General features: G+C 29.8%; 8 protein-coding genes across 8 annotated transcripts; 3 read left to right on the top strand and 5 right to left on the bottom strand.

The window, feature by feature from the left end:
* Window positions 1-774: 774 nt before the first annotated feature.
* On the bottom strand, window positions 775-1,026 carry VNE69_07070 (uncharacterized protein; the record flags this gene model as incomplete). Its single annotated transcript, XM_065474074.1, has 1 exon — window positions 775-1,026. One exon carries the CDS (start codon window positions 1,024-1,026, stop codon window positions 775-777), a length of 252 nt encoding a protein of 83 aa, XP_065330146.1.
* Window positions 1,027-1,525: 499 nt separating this feature from the next.
* VNE69_07069 (cAMP-dependent protein kinase) lies at window positions 1,526-2,467 on the bottom strand (the record flags this gene model as incomplete). Its single annotated transcript, XM_065474073.1, has 1 exon — window positions 1,526-2,467. The coding sequence occupies one exon, from the start codon at window positions 2,465-2,467 to the stop codon at window positions 1,526-1,528; it is 942 nt and encodes a 313-aa protein (XP_065330145.1).
* Window positions 2,468-2,777: 310 nt separating this feature from the next.
* On the bottom strand, window positions 2,778-4,265 carry VNE69_07068 (uncharacterized protein; the record flags this gene model as incomplete). Its single annotated transcript, XM_065474072.1, has 1 exon — window positions 2,778-4,265. The coding sequence occupies one exon, from the start codon at window positions 4,263-4,265 to the stop codon at window positions 2,778-2,780; it is 1,488 nt and encodes a 495-aa protein (XP_065330144.1).
* Window positions 4,266-12,712: 8,447 nt separating this feature from the next.
* Window positions 12,713-13,651, bottom strand: VNE69_07067 (putative SP-containing membrane protein; the record flags this gene model as incomplete). The annotated part of the gene is made up of 1 exon (XM_065474071.1): window positions 12,713-13,651. The coding sequence occupies one exon, from the start codon at window positions 13,649-13,651 to the stop codon at window positions 12,713-12,715; it is 939 nt and encodes a 312-aa protein (XP_065330143.1).
* Window positions 13,652-17,895: 4,244 nt separating this feature from the next.
* Window positions 17,896-19,500, top strand: VNE69_07066 (uncharacterized protein; the record flags this gene model as incomplete). The annotated part of the gene is made up of 1 exon (XM_065474070.1): window positions 17,896-19,500. One exon carries the CDS (start codon window positions 17,896-17,898, stop codon window positions 19,498-19,500), a length of 1,605 nt encoding a protein of 534 aa, XP_065330142.1.
* A 270-nt stretch (window positions 19,501-19,770) lies between these two features.
* On the top strand, window positions 19,771-22,281 carry VNE69_07065 (uncharacterized protein; the record flags this gene model as incomplete). The annotated part of the gene is made up of 2 exons (XM_065474069.1): window positions 19,771-20,580; window positions 20,611-22,281. 2 exons carry the CDS (start codon window positions 19,771-19,773, stop codon window positions 22,279-22,281), a joined length of 2,481 nt encoding a protein of 826 aa, XP_065330141.1.
* Window positions 22,282-22,492: 211 nt separating this feature from the next.
* Window positions 22,493-23,053, top strand: VNE69_07064 (uncharacterized protein; the record flags this gene model as incomplete). Its single annotated transcript, XM_065474068.1, has 1 exon — window positions 22,493-23,053. The coding sequence occupies one exon, from the start codon at window positions 22,493-22,495 to the stop codon at window positions 23,051-23,053; it is 561 nt and encodes a 186-aa protein (XP_065330140.1).
* Window positions 23,054-24,460: 1,407 nt separating this feature from the next.
* Window positions 24,461-24,766, bottom strand: VNE69_07063 (uncharacterized protein; the record flags this gene model as incomplete). The annotated part of the gene is made up of 1 exon (XM_065474067.1): window positions 24,461-24,766. One exon carries the CDS (start codon window positions 24,764-24,766, stop codon window positions 24,461-24,463), a length of 306 nt encoding a protein of 101 aa, XP_065330139.1.
* Between the last annotated feature and the right edge of the window lie 47 nt (window positions 24,767-24,813).

Genomic DNA, 24,813 nt, shown 5'->3' with positions numbered 1-24,813 from the left:
AATTTATATATAACAATAATTATCATATATATATATAAGTGTATATAAGTGTATATAATTATAAAACAATGGCGTAATAGTCAATTTCACATTTCTAAAAAGACACAAAGTCTATCTCTATGGATCATATGAGAATACCATCAGGAAGATACTGAAAGTGGCTAGAGATGTAATTGCACTAAAAAAATAATTGAAGGGCCTAGTAAATTTGTGGACCACAATTAACACTATAGTATCTAAAAATCCCTACTGAGACAAGGATCATCAAAAAGACTTTGATAAGCTTGACAATTGGCGACCATAAAAGTTTTCTCGAAGAGTAAACTGGATAAAAGCTTAAAGTACTCGATTCTGAGGCTGCTTAAAACAGCCCTTTTGTGAATTCAAAGACATGATTGATGCCTTTTTCTAAACAAATTTTCTATTTATTTTATTAATGCCTTGGGAATATGAGCGCTAATAAGATCTAAGGTAGCTTGTAAATTATACACAGGGCCTTGTATATAATCAGTCTTGTTTTGGCAAGTAGTCATTATTTACTTTGTTGATGCTACACTAAAATGTAAATAAGTTTTATCCTTATTTTTTACTAATATAAAAATCGAAATATTTTTCATCTTATGATTTCATTGTTTATGCTAAAAACTTTCTATTTATAGTTTTTTTTCAGCATAAACAAATTATGCTAAAACAAACAAACTGTAAAATGAATTTTAAATTTTTATAAAATGTTATTTTAAGTATTTTTATTTTTGTTTTTAGTCACATTTTTTTCTACATTTCTCTTCCAAATCTCTTTTTCCTTGTAATATTCTCCATATTATTAAATAAATTCCCCAGTTCACTTTCTTCTCCTTTCTCTTTATTTTCTATACTCATTCTTATTCTGTTTTTATCTGTTATTTCTTTCAATATTGTGTTCCTTTTTTTAGCAATACTCTTTAATGGACTGTATTGTTTCACAAGTGGATTAAAATTCTCTTTGTCGTCAGTTGTCTCGTCATTTTCTTCGTTGTAAAATCTCATTTATGAAAATTAAGGGGATGAGATTTGATTAATATTTAAATTTGTAAGAAAAAGGAGGGATTTATAACTGACCAATAAGATTTAATAAAATGAAATTATTAGTAGGTTAAGAAGATAGATGACCAATTAGATAAGATTTTGATGAATTTTTAGAGTTTTAGATGTCAAATTAAAAACGACTAACGGTCAATAAAATAGAGTCAATTTTAAAAACCAACAAAGTACTAAAATCATGCATTTTAATTATAAATGACCAAATTTAAACTTAACAGTAAACTTGAGTTTGTACTTTATCAATAAACATTTTAATTATGTAAGCGTAGATTTTATAACCTTTACAATTTTAAGTAACATGTTTTATTTTACATTCTAAACAAAAAAAGACATTTTTATTTTATTTTATTCTTCTTAATTGTTCCTAAAGAAAGACAGGGCATTTTAAGGCTTAAGTCTAAAATTAAAATAACCCACAAATAAATTATTTATTCTTTTTTCTACCTTAATAATATAATTTCCTTTGTCTAGTCTTCATTACTGTCCCTTCTATGACTGAGACACACACAAATCCACTTCTTATGATTTCTTTCTGTTTTACTTCTTTTTCTTCTCCGTCTATTTTTATTACGCCTGCTACAGTAAAAAAGAAAACTTCGTCAGAATTCACGACAACAGAACTGCCCATTTTGAGGTAATCAAAAGTTAAGGTATTCACAAAGCTTATGAGTTCTCTCTCCGTAAGATCGGGATATAACTTCATTTGTGTTATCCCGTCGAGAACTATGCCTTTATTCTTATTTCTGTCGGAGGCCCTCAGGCCTCCAAACATCTTCTGCTCTATGACCCATATTTTTGATTTTACCCTACTAATAACAGTGGCAGTCCTGTTAATATTGTGAAATAGGGCAATTTCACCGAAAATGTCACCTCTTTCAAGGGACTTGATCCTTACATTTTTAATGTAAACATCAAAAATGCCTTCATCTACCACATACATGGTACTGCCCTTTTCGCCTTCCCTAATTAAGACCTCCCCTTCTTCTACATCGATACATTCCATGATGTCGATGAGCTTGTCTTTCTGCCTTGGCGTCAGGAGCCCAAAGGGAATGTCAGAAATCAAGACATCATTTAGAAATTTGAAGGTTTCCCTGGTCTTAGGGAAGCTTACAGAGGAGAAATCATTGGGGATGATTCTCTCTGAACAGACACTTGCCCTTCGTGCCTGCCTCCAGTTTTTGGCGCTTTCGACCTCTTGGGGTGTTCGGCTCCTGGAGTTTTTTTCATTTTGAAAGTTTTCGATGTGCCCAATTAGAAGGGCCTCATCGAAAACTTTGTGCAGTTCCAAATAGGTCCTGAAGATTTCGTCGATTTCGAAATCTTCAAGGTGCCTATTGTAAGTTTCATTATTTTTTTTAATGTAATCAAGAATCCTTTTTTCCATTTAAAAAGGGCTTGAAAAAAACCAAAAATAAAAATAAATGAGAAAAAAAGATCAAAAATCAAAAAATAATTTGATTTTTTATAAATTAATAACATTCACTGTATATCATGAAATTAAGCACTATATTTGTTCTTGTAATTTATAATATATTAAATTATTATTGTTTAGCTTGTATTTATGTTTAGCTTTATTAAGTTATTATGTTAATAATGATGTTGTTTATTGAAAATTACGAGCGAATGACGCTTAACAATTAATTTTAAACATTAAGAATTAAGTATAACACTTTATTATATTAATTTCTAGTCTTTTATTCTAAATGACTAATGATGCATCCTTTGTCTTTATGTAAATCATAAAAATATGACTCATTGTCTTTTTCTATTTTCATCTCTAAATTACTTTTTATATTAATTTTTATACTAAAATTCTTGAAATTTGATAAATCGTGCGCACTGATCGAAATTCTTAATTCTTCATTTTCTATAAAAATATCTACTGAATTATTTACTAAAATATATTGAATTTCTTTATAAATTTCATTTATAATATTTAGTAAATTTATCACTTCTAAAAAATCAAAATAATTTTTCGATACAAGTACTCCATACTCATGAATAATACTTTTACTACCAAGAAAAACAACATTTTCCATCTTAAAATCTTCTCTAGTCAAAATTATCTCAAAATTTAAAAACTTAATTTTGATTTTATCATTTTTAAATTCTAAAATTTCAAGACCTAAAATTGATGTCAATTTTTCATATTCATTTTTAACTTCATTTAAATCATTTTCATTTACACTGACAGTTCTAAACTGTTTTTCTAATTCTGAAATCTCATCTTGTAAATTTTTATATTTTAATTCATTTGATTCTTCATTTATCTTTTTATTATTTACATCTATTCTTAATTTTTCATATTCTGCTAAATAATCTTCTAAAACTTCTTCGTGATTTAAAATGTCTTGTTGTAATTTATCAATACTTTGATTTGTTACATTTAATATTTCATGAGAATTAATATTTTGTATCTTCTCATTAATCAATTTTATATTTAATTCTGTATCTTCTAAATCTTTTCTAATTTGTTCGTACTCAGTTTCTTTTTTATTAAATTCATTATTCAAATCATTCTTAATTTTACAAATTAATTCATTAAATTCTAATTCTTTTTTAGCTCTTAATTCATACCAACTTACATTAGCTCGATTTCTACAATCTGTTTTTAAACTTCTTAATTTTGATTTATCTTCTTTTTCTAATAGTGTATTTTTTATATTAAAATTCATTTCTATTTCTTTTAATTGTTCACTTAGAGATATTAACTCATTTTTTAAATATTCACTAAAATCTTCAAAGAACTTAATTCTGTGACTGAGAAAATGTTCATAATAAATTAAATTTTTAGGATCTACTTCTTTTTTTGATTTACTTAAAGTGTCTCTTCTTGTAGAAGAGACAACAATATCATCTAGAAATCTTATACCATGTTCTATAAGTAACTCATTAATATTAATTTGTACAACTTGTTCTTGTGGTACAATTTTACGAATATATTGTGTATTGACAAGTTCATCAAATACCGCTGTATTATTTGACATTATTGAATCATTTTCTTTGTTTTCTTCTTCTTTTTCATAAAAAGATTTACCAACTTTGGTTTGCTCACAGGTCAAGTCGGCAGTGAAGTCTTCAGCTGTTAGAGATGTTATGTCTAGTTCTTTTTCGTAAACATTTTGTTCTGGTGCTTCAGATGCAAAAGAAACTCTTCTTTGTTTTTTTTTATTTTCTTCCATTTTTATGCCCTTTTTTTCTTTTTATTTTTTTCTCGGGGAATTTGTTTGTCAGACAAACAAAAACTCTGCCCTCGAAAAATAAAAGAAAAATGTTTAAAATACAAAGTACTTAAGATTAATCTTTATACGGACAATTATATGAAAAATATATAAATTGTAAATAAGTTTCTTTATTTAGCAAGCTAAATGTAATTTCGAAATTAACAGATATTAAAGTGTTTTATTATGATTTATCAGAGCTTACCAATATTTAAAAATTTTAATAATTTAACCGAGCTTTAGAAAGTCAAAGCGACCATAACGGAGAGAGAAAATATTATATCACGAAAATTCTTTCATTTGGATCTAATTGATCCTAAAGCGCAAGAAAAAAAATGAAATCTTTTTAATAATTTTTAAACCTATAATAAGGCTTAATATGTGTCTAAATTTTGTAAACTTGTTGTGATCTCTTTTGTTCTTGTGTCATTTTCATTCATTTTACAATTTTTAAATAGTTTTGAAACTTATTATTACAATATTTGAAGATACAAAATATTTTTATTTTTTATATAAAAGATGAAGTTAAATCAATGTTTATACTTAAAGCATGTTTAAGTCATGTATTACATCATTTTTACAAGATATGTATAATTCCAAATTGAGAGTAAAATCTAAAGTGTCTATGTTTTGAAGCACTGTCATTTATACAATCTAATATACTTATAATAATAATGCCTATAATATATGTCTTTTTTCAAATAGCTGGAAAAGGGAAATATTACAAAATTATAAAACTAACTTTAATTATTGTGCGAATTCCCGCAACTTGCTTTTGTTTTTTTACGTTTTTCTCGCTTCGACTTTCGACAATTGAGTAAAAAAAAAAATATTTATTTCTATTGATTTAGAGGTAATTAGAAATGCTCATGTTTTTAATAATAAAAAATCTAAAATTCAACTACATTTTCAAGAAGTGTAGTTACACAAATTATGAAAACTTAAGAATAAATTATTTGAGTACAGATAAATGTGCAATTTTGAACCATGAAAAAATACATTGTATATTGAGAATTTTAAACCTTTATGGATTTATAAAGGGTTTTTTTGGTGCGGCATACAATTTGCATACTCATAACTAGAAAATATACTAGTGTTCTTCCGTTTAACCTCGTCTTTAACAGTTTCCTTACAGGCTAGTAACATAGAGTTCTAAATCTTTTATCTGGGGCACCTACCTTATTCAAAACGATGAACTTGGATCAATTGTAGCGCAATAATTTCTTTGGATATTTTGACTGGGTGTTTTTTGCATCTATACGTGCGTCCTCTGACATTCTCTAATCATTCTATAGCATTTAATTACATTTAGGATTATTTTTGTTCGAAGTTATTTATAACGAGTTTATTGATAAAAAATTAACATTATATATCTTTTCAAACCAAAGAGTAGATGAAATTGCTTGTATCAAATTATACAATTAGCCATTGGCCTTTATTCTTATGAAATCAAGTGAGTATTTATATTTATATTACTCAATAGCGATTCGTTTCTATTTTTTTCAAACTTTCATACAATATAATATGAAAAGAGCGCAATGTATCTATATTGACATCTTAGACTCTGCTTACAACCTATAGTCGAATTTATACATCTAACGATTAAGACTTGTCTTTTTGTAATCAAAACGAAATCTCGTCATCTTATTATCTAAATGATTCACAATTTATCTATGAGATAATTTTGTAACATTTTTCTCTTGTTTATAATACATATATACATATATGTATGGCTAGCTTGTATCGTACGTAAATAGCTTGAACCTAGCTTAATTATTTATATTAACTAGATAAGTTAAAAATCTGCCTGTTTACTAATTGACTTGACCTAGAGATATTTAATATGTTAAATTTAGTTTAGGATATCATATATTTCTCACTCCTTTTTCTGCGGTTCTATTAGAATTTGTGTAAAATATCATTCATAAATCCATGCAAAATCCAGTTAAGATTAATTATGATATGGCGAAAATGTTTCTTTATATTATTATTTAGTAGTTATATTCGAATTAGTATACAATTTAAGGCGTTACTTAAAAAATTGCACCCCCTAAAAAAAATTACATTGACCAATTAAATTTATATAAAAAAAAAAAATTTAACCCTTAAAATTATATTTAAAACAATATTTTTATGAAAATATGAATTTACAAAAGTTAAAATATTTAAAAAAACAGTTATAACATATTATTTAGTTTAAAAATTTAATTACTTTAACATAGAAAAAATATCAATTATTTTTACGAGGCTAATTTGATTGTAAATGGTTTTGACTATTCCATATTTTTTTTTCCATTTAAACTCATCTAACCAACATTTAATTCTTATTTTATTCATTCCTCCACGCTTTCTATAATCATGCTTAAGATGCGACCACATATTTTCTACATAATTTGTATTTTGTCCTTCTTCATTACAAAATCCCATAGAGTGATTTACCACACTATGGTGAGAACCAAATTCACTTATAGCACGTGGATAGGATGGATAGATAACCATCAGTTATTATATCCGTGCCTACTTTTACACATTTTTTTTGTACTAGTAAAATCGTTTCCCATTTTCAATTGGGTATTAGTTCCACAAAAAACTTTCTACATTTTTCTTTTAATACACCTCCTATTATCCACTGAATTCCAGGTTCAGAATCCAATCGACTAGACGGATTCGATACTATAATTCCATTACAAATGGTTGTTTCGTCTATTTGTATCCTCTGACCAACTCCACCTATCGTTTTAAAAACAGTAGAAGACTTGGAAATTGTTTCCATTATTATTTCTTTTACAGAAATATATGTTGGTTCAGAAGTTTCACACATGTTGATAGCCTGAAAATTAGTATATGACAAACACCAACAATAAATGCAACGAAATTTTTTTTTAAATTCAATATCTAAAGATTCAAATTTAGAACCTTTATTTAATGAACATCTTCGTTTACAAAATTTTTTGCTACATTTGTACCCCTTTCCTTGAGAAAACAAAGATATGTTTTGAATAAACATAATTCCTTTGCACTGATCATTAGTACAGGGAATACAAGGATATAACAAGTTGTTCTTCAATCCGTAGTCGATTGCCCTGTAATCATCAGTGAAAATAGGATTGTATGGATTGAATTGGAGCATTTCGTCCATCATCCTGTTCATTATAAGGGATAGATAAAATAAAAAAAATTTCACGTTCAAAATACCATTACTTTAAAATTCGCACCCCCCCGGAAAAAAATCCTTTAAAATTTGATTTTATCTCATTTTATACCAAATAATTTTTTTTCAGTGAACGTATTTTTTAGGGGGTGCGAATTTTTTAGTAGCGCCCAATTTTGGGCAGTTTTAGATTTAAATATGCAGAAATTGTTATATTCTATAATATGATTGACCCCAATTTATGATAAATAAAGACATGGCGAACACAAGAAACAAAAAGTCAGCAAGTGAGGACTGTGGTCAGGTGATCAGAACGTTATAAAATGAGTTTTGTATTATTATGTATGATTTGAGATTGAGAGAACAGGAAGGGATTGAATTGAAAGATATTTATAGTTTGGGTTCAGAGGATTTGAGAAATTTTATGGTAGAATATGTGAGGAAGGAGGACGGAATTGAGAAAATGGGGAAAGTTTTAGAAGAGATGTATATAGTAGAGGAAGAGCAGAGAGGAGAGAAAGAGATGTTGAAGGAGATGACGGTGAGAATCGTCAGAGAGGTAAGAGGAGAGATTGAATAGCAGAGGCGTTGGGCTGTGAGAAGAAGAGTTATAAGATGTTATGAGTGTCAGAGAATGGGACATAAGAGAGATAGATGTTATTACAAATATAAAGGAAAAGATAAAAAGGAGTGCAATGCAGTCTACGAAGATGATAGTAGTGTTAGTGAGCGGAGTGGATATAGGACGACAGCAGCCGCGAAGAGGCAAAAGAAGCCTACAAGTAGAGAACTTTAAAAAGAAAAAATGAAGTTGAGGCAGCTGGAAGCATTTTAGGACTTGAAGAACTGAAGACAAAATATAGGAAAGTGTTTAGTTCGGGAGACGAGGTTATAGAATATTGTACGATTGAGAAATGTAAGATAAAAACACAAGAGGGTGCTAAAGTAGTGAAGAAAGGACAGTGCATACCTCAAGCATTAATGGAGGATACTGAAAATTTTATTAAAGGCCTGGAAAAGAGGAAGGTAATATGAAGGTCGAATTCGGAATGGAGAAATCCAATAAGAGCGTTAAGAAAGCCAGATTGCGGAATGAGGCTAGTGAGTAATTTGATGGCCTTGAATGATTTGGTTGAAAAGGATCCTTATGAATTAGTTAATATAAGAGACATAATTAGGAATACACAGAGTTCAAAATATTTTACGGTAATTGACTTAAAGGAAGGATTTTATAGTATTGAGATCGACGAGGCAGATAAACATAAAACTGCAAGTGAATTTAATAGAAGGGTTTATGAATGGAATAGTATGGTTATGGGATGCAAGAACTCCCCGCAGATTTTACAAAAAATAATGAATAAATTGTTTGAGAGACACTTGGGAAATGGAATAGAAGTGTATATGGATGATATTGGAATACATGCAGCGACGAGAGAGAAGCACGATATAATGTAAGGAGAAGCACTTAGGAAGTTGGAAGATAATAAGATGAGGATTAATATTAATAAGGTACAGTTATGCTTGAAGGAGGTAAAGCTATTGAGGTTTACACTAAATGGTTTAGAGATAACACCGTCTGAAATAAAACAAAACGAAGCGTTAGAATTCCCAGAGCCACAAAACGTGTCAGAAGTAAGGAGATTTTTAGGATTAACAGAATGGTTTAGAAGCTTTATAAAAAATTATGCGGATTTAACGGTACATTTGACCGACAGTTTGAAGGGTAAGAACGAATGGAAATGGACAGAAAATATGAAAGATGAATTTGTTAAGTTGAAAGGAAAGGTTAAGACATTGGGAAAGTTGAAGATAGTTAATTTTGAAAAGGAGTTTTTATTGAGAACAGATGCGTCAAACATAGGAATGGGCGCGGTATTAATGCAAAAGAATGACGAAGAGGAGTGGGTGATGGTACAGTGGGCTTCGAAAAAGTTTACTCCCACGGAATCAAGATACGGAATAAGCGAGAAAGAGATATATGCGGTCTACTGGGGAATCAAAAAGTTCGAATATGAATTAAGAGGTCGTAAATTTAAAGTTGAAACATACCATAAAGCTTTGATAGAAATCAGGTGAAAGCCACATTTTGATATTAATAGGATTAATAGGTGGATAGAGGAGATTCAAGAGTTCGATTTTACAATTAAGTACATGAAGCCAGATATAATGGTAGTGGCCGATGCGTTAAGTAGAGCGCCCGTTGAAGAGACTGAGAAAGAGGAAATGATAAAGAAAAGAACAGTGAAACAAATCGAAGGAAAAGAGAAGAAACATACAGTATATGAAGATGGAAAGGAATACTGGGTCTTTGATAGTGGTATAAGAGCAGAGATACTAAAGGAGGAAATGGGGCAAAATTAATAATGGAATATCACGAAAATGGAGGCCCTCGTAGTGTTGGAAGTGTTTATTATGCGATGAAGAAGCTTTACTATTGGTTAGGGATGAAGTCGGAGATTTATAATGAGTTATTGAAGTGTGAAAGATGTCAAATTTATAATAGGAAGAAGTCGGGCGGATGTGATTTTATTAGTACCAGTAGATATTTATAGAAAGTAGCTTTTGATTTGATTGAATTTCGCGACGAATGTAATTACGTTTTGATTGGTGTTGATTACCATACTAGATTGATTTGGGGAGTAAGCATGAAGGAAAAAAAGGCTCAGAATGTTGCTTGGTTTATAGAAAGTTTATGTAGGAACGGAAACCGACCAGAGGAAATAATAACCGATAATGGCAAGGAATTTGTTAATGGGGGGATCTTAGGATATTATGTAGAAGATTAGATATTGCTCACAGGAAGATAAGCATAGAAAGCCACCGTAGTAATGGACGTGTAGAGAGAGTAATAGGAACATTGAGAGAAGCTATTATGAAAATGAAAGGCGATGATTTTGACGATAAGGTTATGAGAGCGATTGATATGTATAATAATAGTTACCACAGTGGGTTAGATTGTACACCGAAAGAGGCAATTATGGATACTAGTGGAAAAGTTATGATAGAAAATGGTCCTGAAGGAAGATACAGTAAGAAGTTTGTTAAATGGAAGAGAGAAAAGTTTTACAGGAATCAGAAAGTACGAGTAGCGAAAAAGGAAAATTTGAAGGATGTACTAAATATGAAAAAGGACGATTTATGGAGAAGGGAAAAATTTACGCGATTTGTGGAGGTGATTCTTATATTGTACGATTGGAAACAGGACGGCTGGTGAAGAAAAGACATTATGATTTAAAGGGGGTTTGAGTAAGTATGAGACTAACCGTCTTGGAGGGGGATGTTATATTCTGTAATATTATTGACCCCAATTTATGATAAATAAAGACATAAATCATTTTTTGAACCTATTGTTTGGTTTGCTTTCTTCAGTTTACTTCCACTACCGCGCACTCTCTCTAAACACACCACCTTCTATCTATCTCTACTATGTTCTTAATTTCAGTTCCTCTCCGACAAATCCTTAACATGTTCAAAAGAGATGCTCATTAGTGTCTTCTTTGTAATTTTTTTTTTTTTCTTGCAAGTAAGAGGTAGGGAGAAACCTTACATAGGGACCAGGGGGATTTGGGTGTGATCCTCGTCCAACTAGTACTGTGAGATTCTTATTCACTAAAACTCCCTCCATACAACTTGCCGGTGCAGCAAGCTCCGCCGTATCCATTGGACTTTGGCTCCAGGAGACACTTTCCATTCATACCTCAAATCGCGTCCAGAGTGACCTCACAGCGGATATACTTAACGGGCATAGTTATCTATAACCCGAGGAGAGACATCATCGTACTGACTCAAGGTCACTACAATCATTTGTATTGCACACACGCTCCTTACACGACCACATCCCCAGCACGGCGTTTTTATTGGGCTGCGTTGACCACCAGTCTCACACTAGTTTCGGCCACCGTGTTACAGAATCTTGTAGAATAGCGTCCACGAGACCTTCTATTGCCCTACTTCGTCTAGTCTCTTAGTTAGCTCTAGGATCCCACTCTAGAGTGCACCAGCCATGGGCTCCAACTAGCTCGTACCCATTAGATACTTTTATGTATCATTAAGTCACCAAAGGGTGATACTGATTTTTGGCTTTGAGGTGCGTTCCTACACTAGATGCTAAACCCCTTGTGGCTGGACACACACAAGTTTCATTGAATCAACTTAATGATTATCGTGGACATTTTCATCAACTGAGTTGTTCCAACTGCATCATAGAAAGTAGAAACAATTTTTGGTGCCCCTGGGAATCGAACCCAGCCATTGCTTAATGGAAGCATTGCATTCTACTACTGTGCTAAGGGCTCCTGCGGTTCTTTTAGCATCGTTGTACATCTCTTAAAATTCCAAATCTTATTCAACTTACAAACATATGATAGAAAGACTTCTCTCCGCTATTATTTAGTGTTTCTGCTCGCATTCGTAGATAATTTTGGCTTTTGTAAGTTCTTAAGTAGATAAAAGTACATTAAAATCTTCTTTCGAGGATTATATGGCCTCTTGGAATTTTGATTCTGAATAATAGCCTTTAGTTTCTGTCGACCATATATATAATCAAAATAAAAATATGACCAATGTTTTTTAGCACTGTTAATGGTTAAAAGTTTTTTTTGTGCTGGCAGACGACGTAGCTTCGGCATACAAATATACCTACAATTATTACATATATGTTATTTCAAGATGTCGTATAAATAAATACCACCGCACTCATAAAAACAGCTTATTTGAATTCGAGCGGATAAAAAGAGTCCTTAAATGACCGCAGAAATCTCATTTTTATCAAGCAGACATGCGCTGATATTGATAAGGAAAGGCTATTTTAGAGCCAAATGGAAGATATATAGGAAAATCCAGTGTCTAATATTGATAAAAGTGAGCTTGTGTGCTATAAAGTAAACGTAATTTAAGATATTATACTTAAAAAAAATCAATTAATTGTTATTTAACTTAAATGAGATAACTTTTATATAAAACAATTGTATTACGGGAATAAACCAGATTTATAAAAATTACGTATATTTTCTCACGTATATACCTTAGTTTCATCTATTTTTTTGTATTATTGTGACATTTGATCAAAGAAATAGATAATAATGATATAATTCTTATGATGAATTAATGTGAAGTGAATATATATAATGCGAAAAAAATTGAATTGTGATCAGATATCTATAAAAGCTGAAATAAAATTGAATATAAATTAAAAATAAGCGTTACAATTATCGTTAAAACTTGAAAATTTTTATTTCAACAACAATTGTCGTCATCGTCATCTTTTTGGCTTTAAAATTACAATTATGTATAGAATAAAAAGTATCCCGAAAAATATTTTGAAGATCTCAGCATAGCCAAAAGTATCAGGTGAATATTGATAAGAATTGATACATTCTTCATTCATGTTTTCTGAATCACAAAGTTTCAAAATATTCAATTGCTTACATAATTTTGCAATAACGTTTGTTATTTTATTATACGTACCATTTTCACTATTACATAATTCGGCCAAATTATTTACATTGGGTATGTAAACATCTTTATAGTCATAAACTTGATTGGTGCAATTTGCATTCCAAACATGATTTTGGTTGACTTTAATATCGTGCAAAAAAACTTTTAATCCAAAATTACCTTCGGATGAATTTATATCTAAACAAGTTTCATACAATGGTTCAATGCTTTCACACTTTTTCATAATAACAATAGGCAATTCATTTCCTTCATTTATCCCAAAACATATATTATTTTTAAGCTTGTTTTTAAAATTTTTTTCAAAAGATAAATCATTATCATGTAAATCTTTATCACAGGAAACATACGTTTTGTACGTATCTAAAGTAATATGAATGAGATTTTTAATAAATTTCTTGTCTGATGATGTTAAACTGCTATATCCTTTTTTGAGTAAAATGTACTTATTATTGATGTATTTCAAATATTCAAATTTTATATAATCTGAACGGTTTTGAAATTTAGCACTCTGGGTCATATTTTTAAAAATATCATTTGTAGTTACTTCATCCCAAACCAGTCTACTCCACAAATTTAAATCTTTTGACGTAATATCTGTCTTGTGTAACCAACGATTAAATTTATTACAAACATCTTCTACACTAGTAAATCTGAAAAATTCACTAAGGCTCTCATAATTATCTTCACTTGCTTCTAAAAAAATTGTCGTGAAAACAATAATACTTAATAACGAATGCATGGGTGTACAAATTGATTGTTTTAAATATTAATTATTTGATTCATAATAATCAATTTTATTCAAAGAAATAAAATTCTGATCACATTTCTTTGTATAAAGAAATGACATCAATGTGTTATAAAAATTCCACAAAAATTATGAATGCTTTATCTAAAATATTGCTCATCCTGATTTGGTAATAAAACGTCAACAAAACTTTTAATTAATTTGTGCTTTTCTAGAAAAAAATATTACAAATACGTTCAGATGTAGGTCCGCATGCTCCTTTTACTATTTCTTGGAATAGTTAACGAAGAACACTTCGAAGCTATAAAATTAGGCACCGAGTTATTGTTGTATTTTCAGCACTAATGAACGAAATGGAACGATCAAAATCCTATCTGTAATTTAATAGAAGATTTTAGTTTTTTTGAAAAAAAATTGTAAAAAAATGTTAAAACTATATAAATATTAAAGCTATCCATGACCATTCGGTTTGCATTATAAACTCTCAGAATAAATATACGGCTATTTTTATATCTGATACACCGAGTACACTTACCCCTTACTGGACCGGTTTCGGATAGAAATTGAATCTATAAAAAATGTTCCACAAATTGGATTTCTTTCTTGCGAACAAAAAAGTTGAAAGAAAGGTGATAGATATAGCAGGGAAAAGGACCAAGATTTGCAGGCATTTTAAAGCAAGTTAAAACGTGCAGTAAAAGTTATGTCAGATGGCAATAATGCTAAGGAGATATTTATTCCACACCAAAGGTTGGAAAGGTTACAATGGTCTATATAAGCATATTTCAAGACATTATGTTATCAACTCTGCTTTAATTTCGTGGATCTAGACACATCTGTATACACGAACTTTTTTGAAGGATCGTGAAAGGAGTAAAAATTAAATCAGAAACAAAGCTTGTTTTTTTAGTCCACTTGTGTTGTTAAGAAGACTATTTAAAATCATCTAAAGATTTCCTTGGATATGCAATTGAATCTTGATTTTTCATGTTGGTTAAATTTTTTCAAAAAATTAAATTAAAATCATAATCAGTCTTGATTAAGTATTTTAGCAAATTGTTTACATCTTATCGTCATTATAATTTAAGGTATCAATTCGAAATACTATCATAAGCTATATAACGTGTTGAACTTGGACATTAATAATTGAACAAGCAAGTAACATCCACAGACAAAATTCATTGAACCTTCAAATGAATTAAGTTTTTCGAAAAAACGATGCAACTCAACTAGCACTAAAATGTTAATTATGTAAAAATTTACCAATTTTAGCGCTTAATCTTTGTGCTATACTAACAATAAAACAATTGAAAAAAAAATACATTCAAAGTATTGTCAATAATATACTAATTGTTAAGATATTGATTATAGACGACAATAAATGTCCCGCAATATTGAAAAAAAAATTAAGAGCGATTTATATTATAGTTAGGCAAATAGCTGTCTTTTATGTCATATCGCGTGTTACATGATCGACAAAAAGTCGAAAATCAAGAAAAAAGATGGCGCTTTACACAATCCTTTTCCATTCGCAATACATAAACATATATATGCATCCTTACTATAAATCTACAGAACATTTTTGAGATTTTACTATTAATCTTGACTTTGTATACACTGTACGCAACAATAGTTTATTAAAGAATGAAAATTATCATAATTTTGTTTTACAGGGGTTTGAATTTCTATAAAGGCATGTTGAAATTTCTATATTCCCATGTTTGAATTTTTATAGTGCCATGTTTGAATTTCTATAGTGCCATGTTTGAATTTCTAAGTTCCATAAAAATTTTCATTTTTTATGCCCCTTTATGGTTAGAAAAGAAAGAAAAACCATAACTACTGAATTAAGAAATGTAGTTTTGGAATTAGCGAAAGATGAAAACGATCCATGGCCTAAATATCGAGGATGGTTGATTTACATTGTAAAACCGTTGCATCTATCATAAAAAGACAGCACAATCAATCCGTTGGCCCTTTCCCGCAGTTGGGTGAAAGCTAAATACTTTCAAACACAGGGCGTGTTATAAAAAACATAGTTGATTGTGCAAATGATATGACTTTGAAAGAAATTTTCGACGAGCTAAATACACGAACAGGAGTAAATTTGACCATATCTTCAATATCGAAAAAACTTAAAAAACTAGGTATAACAATATAAAAAATTTCATTAATTCCTGTTGAACGTAATTCTTTAAACAAGTTAAATAAAAGAAGTATCTATGCATCTGGAATTAGTAGGTATTCTGTTGAAAAACTAGTTTTCCATGACGAAACTGGGTTCAACGCCCATACGACCCGTAGTTATGGATACTCAGAGAAAACCACCAAAGCCTATAAGAATGTGCCAGCAAATCGCAGCCAAAATATCAGCTGCATGTGCGTAATTACAATAAATGGATTGCAGGCCATTTGAGTTTAAACGTGGAGCGCATAACTCTGAGAGTTTTATGAACTTTGTGGAGAATAAATTGTCTATGTTCTTTAGGAATAATCCGGGTAAAATTCTAATTATGGATAATGCTAGTTTTCATCATTCGCAGGAAGTTTTACTAAAATTAAACAGTCTAGGGATCAATCATAAATTTCTGCCTCTTTAGTCTCCACAATTAAATCCCATCGAAGAATTCTTTTCGATGCTCAAGGCAAGGTTTATATCTTTTCATAATGCAGAAAGTCAAATTGAAACAAGCCTTGATAATGTTTTGAGTTTAAATTCTAGCCGTGAGTGTCCTGGATTTTATAGAAATATGATGGAGTGGAAAGAAAAGGCAAGAGCAAGAGAAGACTTTATTTAATAAATTTTTTTTTAAATTTTTAAATTTCAACTTTTTATAGCACTATAGAAATTTAAACATGGGAATATAGAAATTCAAACATCGCACTATAACGATTCAACCCCCTGTATACATTAAATAGATGTTTAAGAACATCCTAAAATGCAGATTGCAAATGAATTCTTAAAAATTTTTAGAACCTTATAGAAAAAGTATTTTTTGATAAAAATCTTAAGTTTATATCAAGTTGGAATCATTAACCCATGTAAGATACATACCAATTATAATTGTTTATGTTTTTTTATTAAAAAAAAATTATAAAATTTAAAATAAATACAGATTGGTGTTAATGAAAATTAACCTATTATTAGCAAGAAAAAATAGAAATGAAGATGCCATTTTTGTCCTTATAGTACTACTTTAAAAAATCATCATGAATGATTAAGCATGTTATATGACATTTTTATGTTTCGCATCGTTTCTGCTTAAAACATACGGTAGTTTGGCGCGATTCTCACAAATATCTATTAATGCAATAAAAATAAATCTTTTTATAAATCCAAAAAATTAAAAATTCATCACTATGGCTTAAAGTAGTTAACACGAATGCCAGGACAGAAGGTAAGCTATGTGCCCTACAAGGCCAAAATATATTTTATTTTTAATTGGAAATTGCCCCAGGCAATAAATCAGCAAAGACCGTGGATCATCTAGCGACAAGGTAAAAAAATGCTAGGACACGACTATATGATGAGGCATAATGAAATGTTAAATGCATCCACTTACTACTGTGTGAAAAATATAAAGTGCAGCCTAAGAAGAGATTAAGAAACCACTCAGTACAACAGATAGTTGCCAACAAAGATGTGAAAATAAGAATAGACACAACGGTAAAAACAGACATAAAGATCAAATATAATAAACTGAATATTGTCGTAGTAGATAAAAAGAACAAATTGATCAGAATAATCGAAATGGGCGTCACATCACAAGAGAATCTACAGCAAATAGAAAACGATAAGTTAAGAAAGTATGATGTCCTTGCAAACGAACTGGGCCTAATGTATGGTTTTAAAACAGAAATAATTCCCTATGTAATCACTTGGGACGGTATAGTGACTAAATTTCACAAATCTTATACCACAAGATTCGAAATTTTGAAGAAGATAACAGCGTACATCAAGATGATCACGCCAAAGAAGACGCCTGAAAGCATTTATCTGGACTACCGAAGGAGAGGAGACGAAGCCGATGTGGAAAGGACTATGGAGACTAAAAGTCACCTACACGGCAGGAGACTCTAAAGGAGCCCAACCTTGTTAAACTATAAATATAAATTACAATGAGCATACCCTAATTAAATTCTTTTTTTTACCACTGATAAATTTGTATTTTTTTTTTACTATAAATAAAAACTAAAATTTTTTTCTGCATAAACAAATTTTCCATCTTAGGGTCAAAATGCATAAGAAAAAAAATAAACACGAAAGAGAAGAATTAGAATGTCTTTATGAAATAGAAAGAAAGATACAAAAGAAATCAAAAATTTTTAAAGCATCAGAACAATATCATCTTTCTAATCCTTCACGGGATGCTGTTAAAAATCTACAGGGTCCTGTACAAGACAATGATCTTTTATGTTTTGATGTCATTTACGATCTAAACAGACAGCCCATTGCCCGAATTGATTTTTTGAAAATATTAGAAAATTCTAATCGTATTAATAAGTTAAAAAGACCCGGAGATACACAAGCCTTAATTAATCAAGAAGATACAAAAGAACTCAAAGATCCAAGAGATTTTAATAGGTTGTCTACAGAAGAGAAAATTATTGAATTACGCAATATAAATTCAATATTTGAAAAATCTATAGATGAAAATTTCCATTTAGAAAATAAACACGCTGAAAATATGATAGACGACAAAAATAATTTTGTAAAATACGCTGCTGAAAAGTCTTTTGATGCCCTCGTAAGTTTCGCTTCAAAATATACAAATCTCGATCTACAAGATATTAAATTACAAGAAATTAATGTGAGCATAGAAATCATGCCGAATATAAAAATATCAAGCCCGTCTCTTTTCCTATTTCTTAAGTCTAAAGAAATCACTCCTAAATTATTCTACAAGATTTACAACAAGATCTCGTCTATTCTAAATCCTTCATTTATTATAGATTTATTATATGTAAATATCTCAGATTACAAAATATTCCAGATCAAAGAATATTACAAATTATACTCGATCACAGGACAAACTGATATTCTGAAATATTTAACAGGAGACCAGAACAAGCTTCTAGTTGGTAAAGTCTTATTTTACATGGGAAAATACCTAGAAGGATATTTACTACTAAGAAATACTAAAAATATTTTAAAATATAAATTGGAATATTATTTGAACTATGAGAAATGTGTAAGAAATCTTAGAGAAGATATTTACAGTTATAAACATTTTCTACTATTTGTTTGGATAAAACAACAAAATCGAGATACTAGAGAAATAAACCAACAAAGTCGTGATACTAGAGAAGATATATTAAATTTATACAAGGAAGCAGTTGAAAAATATAAAAATATACCTTGTAAATTGGCATATCTCAGGTATCAGAAGATGTCAAACAACCCTACAATTTTGTATGAGGACACTCTAAATGATGAGATTTATTATGAGAATTATATAATTACCAGAAAATCTGGAGGAAATAGTTACAAATATTTGAGCAAGTTTAAGAAGAAATTAGTAAAGAAGAATATAAACTGGGATTTACTAGAACAAGAAATGTGTTACTTAGAAAATAAGACTTGTAAACTTAATAATAAATATTACTACTTGTATAAGTACAAAAGTAATAGGAAGACGGGGAAAGAAGATTTTGAGATTGTAAATGGAGATTCATTGATAATTATGTATATTTATAATATTAATATAAATATTATAAAAGCAGTTTATAATATCAATAATTATAGGAATGGACTATATTGGAGTAGAACTAGAAATATACAAGATTTTAAGAAGCGGCTAGATGAAGCCAAGGAAATATTTCAATATGATCAAGATTACTAAAAAACAGATATGTGTAAATAAGAAAGATTATAAGAAATTTGAGGACTAAGGCGGGAAATGTTTTGAATTTTAATGTGACAAAGATTTTTAAAAGTATGAGACTCAAAAAAATCAAAATTCAAGTATTAATTTAAAAAACTGTCAGAAAATATTCGCCAAGATAAATTTAAAAAACTGTCAAAAAATATTCGCTCTTTTATATTCGTCAGAATTGGGCGGGAAATTATTTGTTCTTGACTACATTTTTAAATTAATTTCTAGCCCTCAATTATGATAAAATCCATTTTAGAAAAGATTCTGGACCAGTGGCACACATTTTACATTGAAACAATTAGTGAAAAAAGAACAAGAAGGAGGTCTTCACTTGTGCCTTTGAAACTTAAGATCGAGCAAAGTAGGAGAGTAAAAAGACTTCGGAGAGAGAACTCTTTAGAAACGAAAGAAGAAATAATATTAAAAGAGAGTGAAGGTTTAAAAGAAAGTGATAAAAAAGAAACACCAAACTCAAGAAGGAAAAACATAAAGGGAAATCTAATAAAAGAGAGTGAACTCATTAAAAAAGAAAAAGCAAACTTGGGAAGAAAAAACATAAAAGGAAGTTTAGAAAAAGAGACAAGAAATTTAACCAAAAGCAATTTAAAGGAAAGTACATTAAAAGAGAGCGAAGAGAAAATAAAAGAAACAGCAATTTTGAGAAGGAAAAACATAAAAGGAAATTTAGAAAAAGAGAGTGAACACATTAAAAAAGAGACAGCAAACGTGGGAAGGTTTAATACAAAAAATGAAAGCGAAATTATAAAGGAAAAAACATTAAAAGAGAGCGAAGGCATAAAAAAAGAAACAGCAAATATAAAAACGAAAAATGTCAAGAATCTTCCAATAAAAGAGAGTGCAAACATAAGAAGGAAAAAAGCAGGAAATGAAACCGAGAAACTAAAGGAAAATTCATTAAAAGAGAGTGAAGGGAATATAAAAAGTTTAAATTCTAAAATCAAGAGCGTCAAACAAGAAAACTCAAATAAAGAAACCAACAAAAAAGAATTGAAAAATGTGAAAACTGAAAATATTAAAAATGACCGCGTAAAATTGAGAAAAGATGATGTAAGTGAGAACATTAGTAAAGAAGATGAAAACACTAAAAAGGAGATTATAAAACAAGTCAACACAAATACGAGAAAGAAGAATATAAATAACGAGAATAAAAGCATTAAAAAAGATAGTAAAGAAAAGGAGATCCTACAAGCAACAAATACGAGAAGGAAGAAATTAAACGAAAATGAAATCAGCAAAGCAGAGACTGAAAATTTAGGAAAGGAAAACTTTAAAAATACCAAGAAGAAGGTCAACAGGAAAAATGTCAAAAATGAAATCAGCAAAGCAGAGACTGAAAATTTAGGAAAGGAAAATGTAAATGAAAATATAAAAAATGAGGAAACTAGTAAAGAAGATAAAATTATTAAAAATGAGGAAATTATAGAAATAATTAATGAAGATTTAATAGTAAAGAATAATACTAAGAAATCCGTAGTACAAAGAAGAAAAAGATACAATGATCATTTTAAAAGTACTGAGGATGACGAGAAGCCCCTCCCTCAAGTACAAAATGAGATAAATGCAGAAAAGCTACCTGGGGAGAAACTAGAACATCAAGTCTCAAAAGTATCTAAGACACTAATAAAAGGCAATTTCAGTATCCCTGAAATAATAAACAAAGAAGCCACTGCAATTAAAAGGGAAGAAGATTTAGTAGCTAATCAAATTAAATCAAAACCAAAGAAAACAATCAAAACACGTAAGAAAGGCATCACGATGAATGCAAAAAAGAGAAATAGACAGAAAACAACAATGAGCAACATAAACGAAAAACTCCGTGTTATAAAACTAGGCAGAAGAAAATCCGAAGAAAACATAGTAAAAGAGAAAGAAGAAGACATAATAAAAGAACAAGACGAAGAAATAAACTTAGAGAAAGAAAAAGACATAATTATGGATAAGGAGACCAGTGTAAACCCCATTTTAAATGAAAAAGAAAATAAGCCAGTGGAGGTCAATGTAGTAAAAGAAGACAAGCCATTAGACGAAAATATAGTAAACTATAATATAGTACACGAAAATAAGCCAGTAGAAAGCAAGCTTGTAAATGTCGATAATATTGTGAATGATGAAATTAGGCCCGCGGATTGTTTAACTGTAAAAATAGTCAAAAAAGAAAAAGACCCCACAAATCTAGTGAACGATCCCCCACAGAAACTCAATCTCAAAGCGAGAAATGATTTATTAAAAAGCATATTTAAGAAAGAGAAAAACAAGATCGAAATAAAAAGGAACTCTGTCTTCGTAGATGACAAAGTTAAGCCACCAAGCAGTAAAGATCTAGAAATTAATATAAAGAAGATTATGAAGAATCTTGACTCGCCTAATTTGAGACTCAGTCCCGAGAAGAATAAAGTCTACGATGTAAAAAGCTCTAGATTTCTAAGAGACCCCTCGATTATTAAAAATGATCTTTACAGACGAGTAATCGACAGCCAGAGAAAATGTTTATCTCAAAATGACTACAAGTCCAGTACAATAATTCCTCATATAAAATCAGATGAAGAAGATTCGGTCCTTTTTATTGAGCCTGAGTATTGTAAAGACAGTGGGCTGAATGACAAAGTGTGTCAACAGAGACATGAGATTTTAGAGAAATATTTTAATTTATGTGACGACATAAATGTGGCCGAGATATTTCCAAATATAAAAGACATAAGTAATGACAGTCCAAATAAATGGAACTAGAAAGTGATCTAATAAATATAAAATATTTTATAGAATAAAGTAATTATGTGTAATCTGATTATTATAATTATTATATATATGGTACATAATAAAATATATAATATATTATTTTACAATGATAGATCCTTTTTTTAAGGATATTTTTTTTAGGGTAAATTTTGGTTTTTTTTTTAAAATTATTTATTTTTTCATTTTTTAGGGGTTAAAAAATATGAAAAATAATTTTGAAGAAGACGAGAGAAAATATTTTACAAATGGGATGATTTTAAATAAATTAGGCGACACAAGGGAATTTGGTAATTTCTATGAACTAATTTACAATAGAAAACTAAAAGTACTAGGCTTCTTAAATAAAGATATTACACAGTTCACTAATCCAGATCTAAGACAATTTGAGAGTTTACAACACGCTTATGATATTTTTATATCTTTCCACATATTCTATCCTTATTTATATGAAGACTACATGTTTATGCACACACTTGACAGTTTAGATTTAGAAAAAGATGTAGAAAGATGTCTGAGTGAACTGAGTACTCTAGAAGAGACAAATGAGAGAGAAGAACATGGATTAGCATGTGAATTATTATTATTTCATGAGCAGAGGAAAACTAAAGGGAATGTAGAAGAAGAAGAGGAAGTGGTAAAGAAGAAATGTGTGACTAGGAAGAATATGATATTGAGACTTAAGACTACAGAAGATTTAATAGATAAAGATAAAGGGGTGAGGATATCAGGGTACAAATTTATATTTAAAACTAATGTGGAATAAACAACAATTAATTTAGAATTTTATATTATAAGCTTATATTAGATCTATTTAAGACTTTTTTATAAGAGCTTTATTTACAGAAAAATAAAGAAGGTCTATCAATACGGACGCCAGAAGATCAAATATAAAAACTGTGTCTACTAGTTTAAAATAAACATTTTTTAAAAATATCTACCTTCTATTGTATCGGCATATGAAATGATCTTCTTTTATTTTCTCGGAGGCGCAGCCTAGCAAAAGTGCAAGAGTCTCCTAATTGAGCTGGCAGGTTTATCTCGGGGGCCTAAAATTTTCTATGATGCAGTTGGAACAACTCAGGCGATAAAATCTAAGATAATATCTAGTTTGGATCTACTTTATTGTTCGTTAAGCCATAAAGAACTTGGCATTAGTTCAAAAGTGTCTAAACTAAAATTGACATTTTCTTGTGGAATATTATTTGAAGTATTTGCTAGTGCACTCTGGGAATTCCAGTGATAATTAAATGAATCACGAGGTATATACGATGGCTCTATGTACAAGCTTCTGTACCCGGCGGTCAAGGGGACAAGGGGTCAGTCCAACCTAATATAAGACCGAGCTTGTGATTTGGCCTTGTGTGAGTGCATTTGAGTTATATCTCTTTGAGTCAGTACGACGATGTTTCTTGGGTTCATGATAATCATATCCATTAAGTATATCTGCTGTGAGGTCACTCTGGACGCTATTTGAGGTATAGATAGAAAATATGCTACAGGAGCCAAAGTCCAATGGATACGGCGGAGCTTGATATATAATGGTGTCTTATAAGTAAGAATCTAACAGTACCAGCTGGATGAGCATCGGCAAATTCATATTGGTCCCCATTCAAGGGCTTGCCGCTAACTTGCAAAAAAAATTGGATAGGCCATTTTTTATATTGAAGTCATGTCTGCTTGGATTAATAGTCATCTTGAGAATTCACGTATATGATTCAGTTTATGACTAAAATTAGAGCTCTTAAGTATGTGCGTATAAAATCAGTTATAAAAGGTTCTTAGACCTTTACATAAGAAGAAGATGTGGTTTGTAAGAACCAACAAAGTTTGCCAGCAAGTTGTATTTTGTTTGTATCTCTTTTCTTATTAATATTGCGGAATATTCCTTTTTATTATTTCCTGTTTAAAAACAATTCAAGAAGTGTAGTGTCGTCTCATATGATCTGTGTAAGCTCATTGAGTGGATTTATTTGTGGCTTCTTAGTGGTAAGTTCATTTTTTCTTATGTATTCTTGTAATTTACCTAGACTCGCTTCCATTCTTGTGTTTATGTTTTTTGTCTACTGCCTTGAAATAAATTATTTATGCATATTTTTTTTTATTTTTTATATATATAATAAATGACTATATTATGCATAAATTTAATTAATAAAACATTTTACATTTATTTTTATTCTGCTTTATATTTTTTATATTCCTCAATTGAAGACTTTAAATTGTTTAAATTTTTATCTGCTATTTCTTTGTCATAGACTTCCTCCTTTACTGAGTCGTACAACTCGTGGGCTTGCTCGTAAATCTTCTTCTGTAATTTAATATGGTCTACAATCTTGGAGACATCTTCCTCGGGCACATCGTCTTCAGTAATTTGATTTACTAAATTGTCTAAAAATACGCTTAATTTCTCAAGTCTGTTTAGTAAATCGTCATGCTTTAAAGAATCTTCTATTATTTGAGTATCTGTAGAATTATCCATAGGGGAATTTACAGTGTAAAATATAAAAGAAAAACTTGAAACAGAAG

The sequence above is a fragment of the Vairimorpha necatrix genome, chromosome 7, assembly GCF_036630325.1.
Source record: "Vairimorpha necatrix chromosome 7, complete sequence".
NCBI lineage: Eukaryota > Fungi > Microsporidia > Nosematidae > Vairimorpha > Vairimorpha necatrix.
Note: the sequence above shows the minus strand (reverse complement) of the source record. Positions and strands in the feature narration are given on the sequence as shown.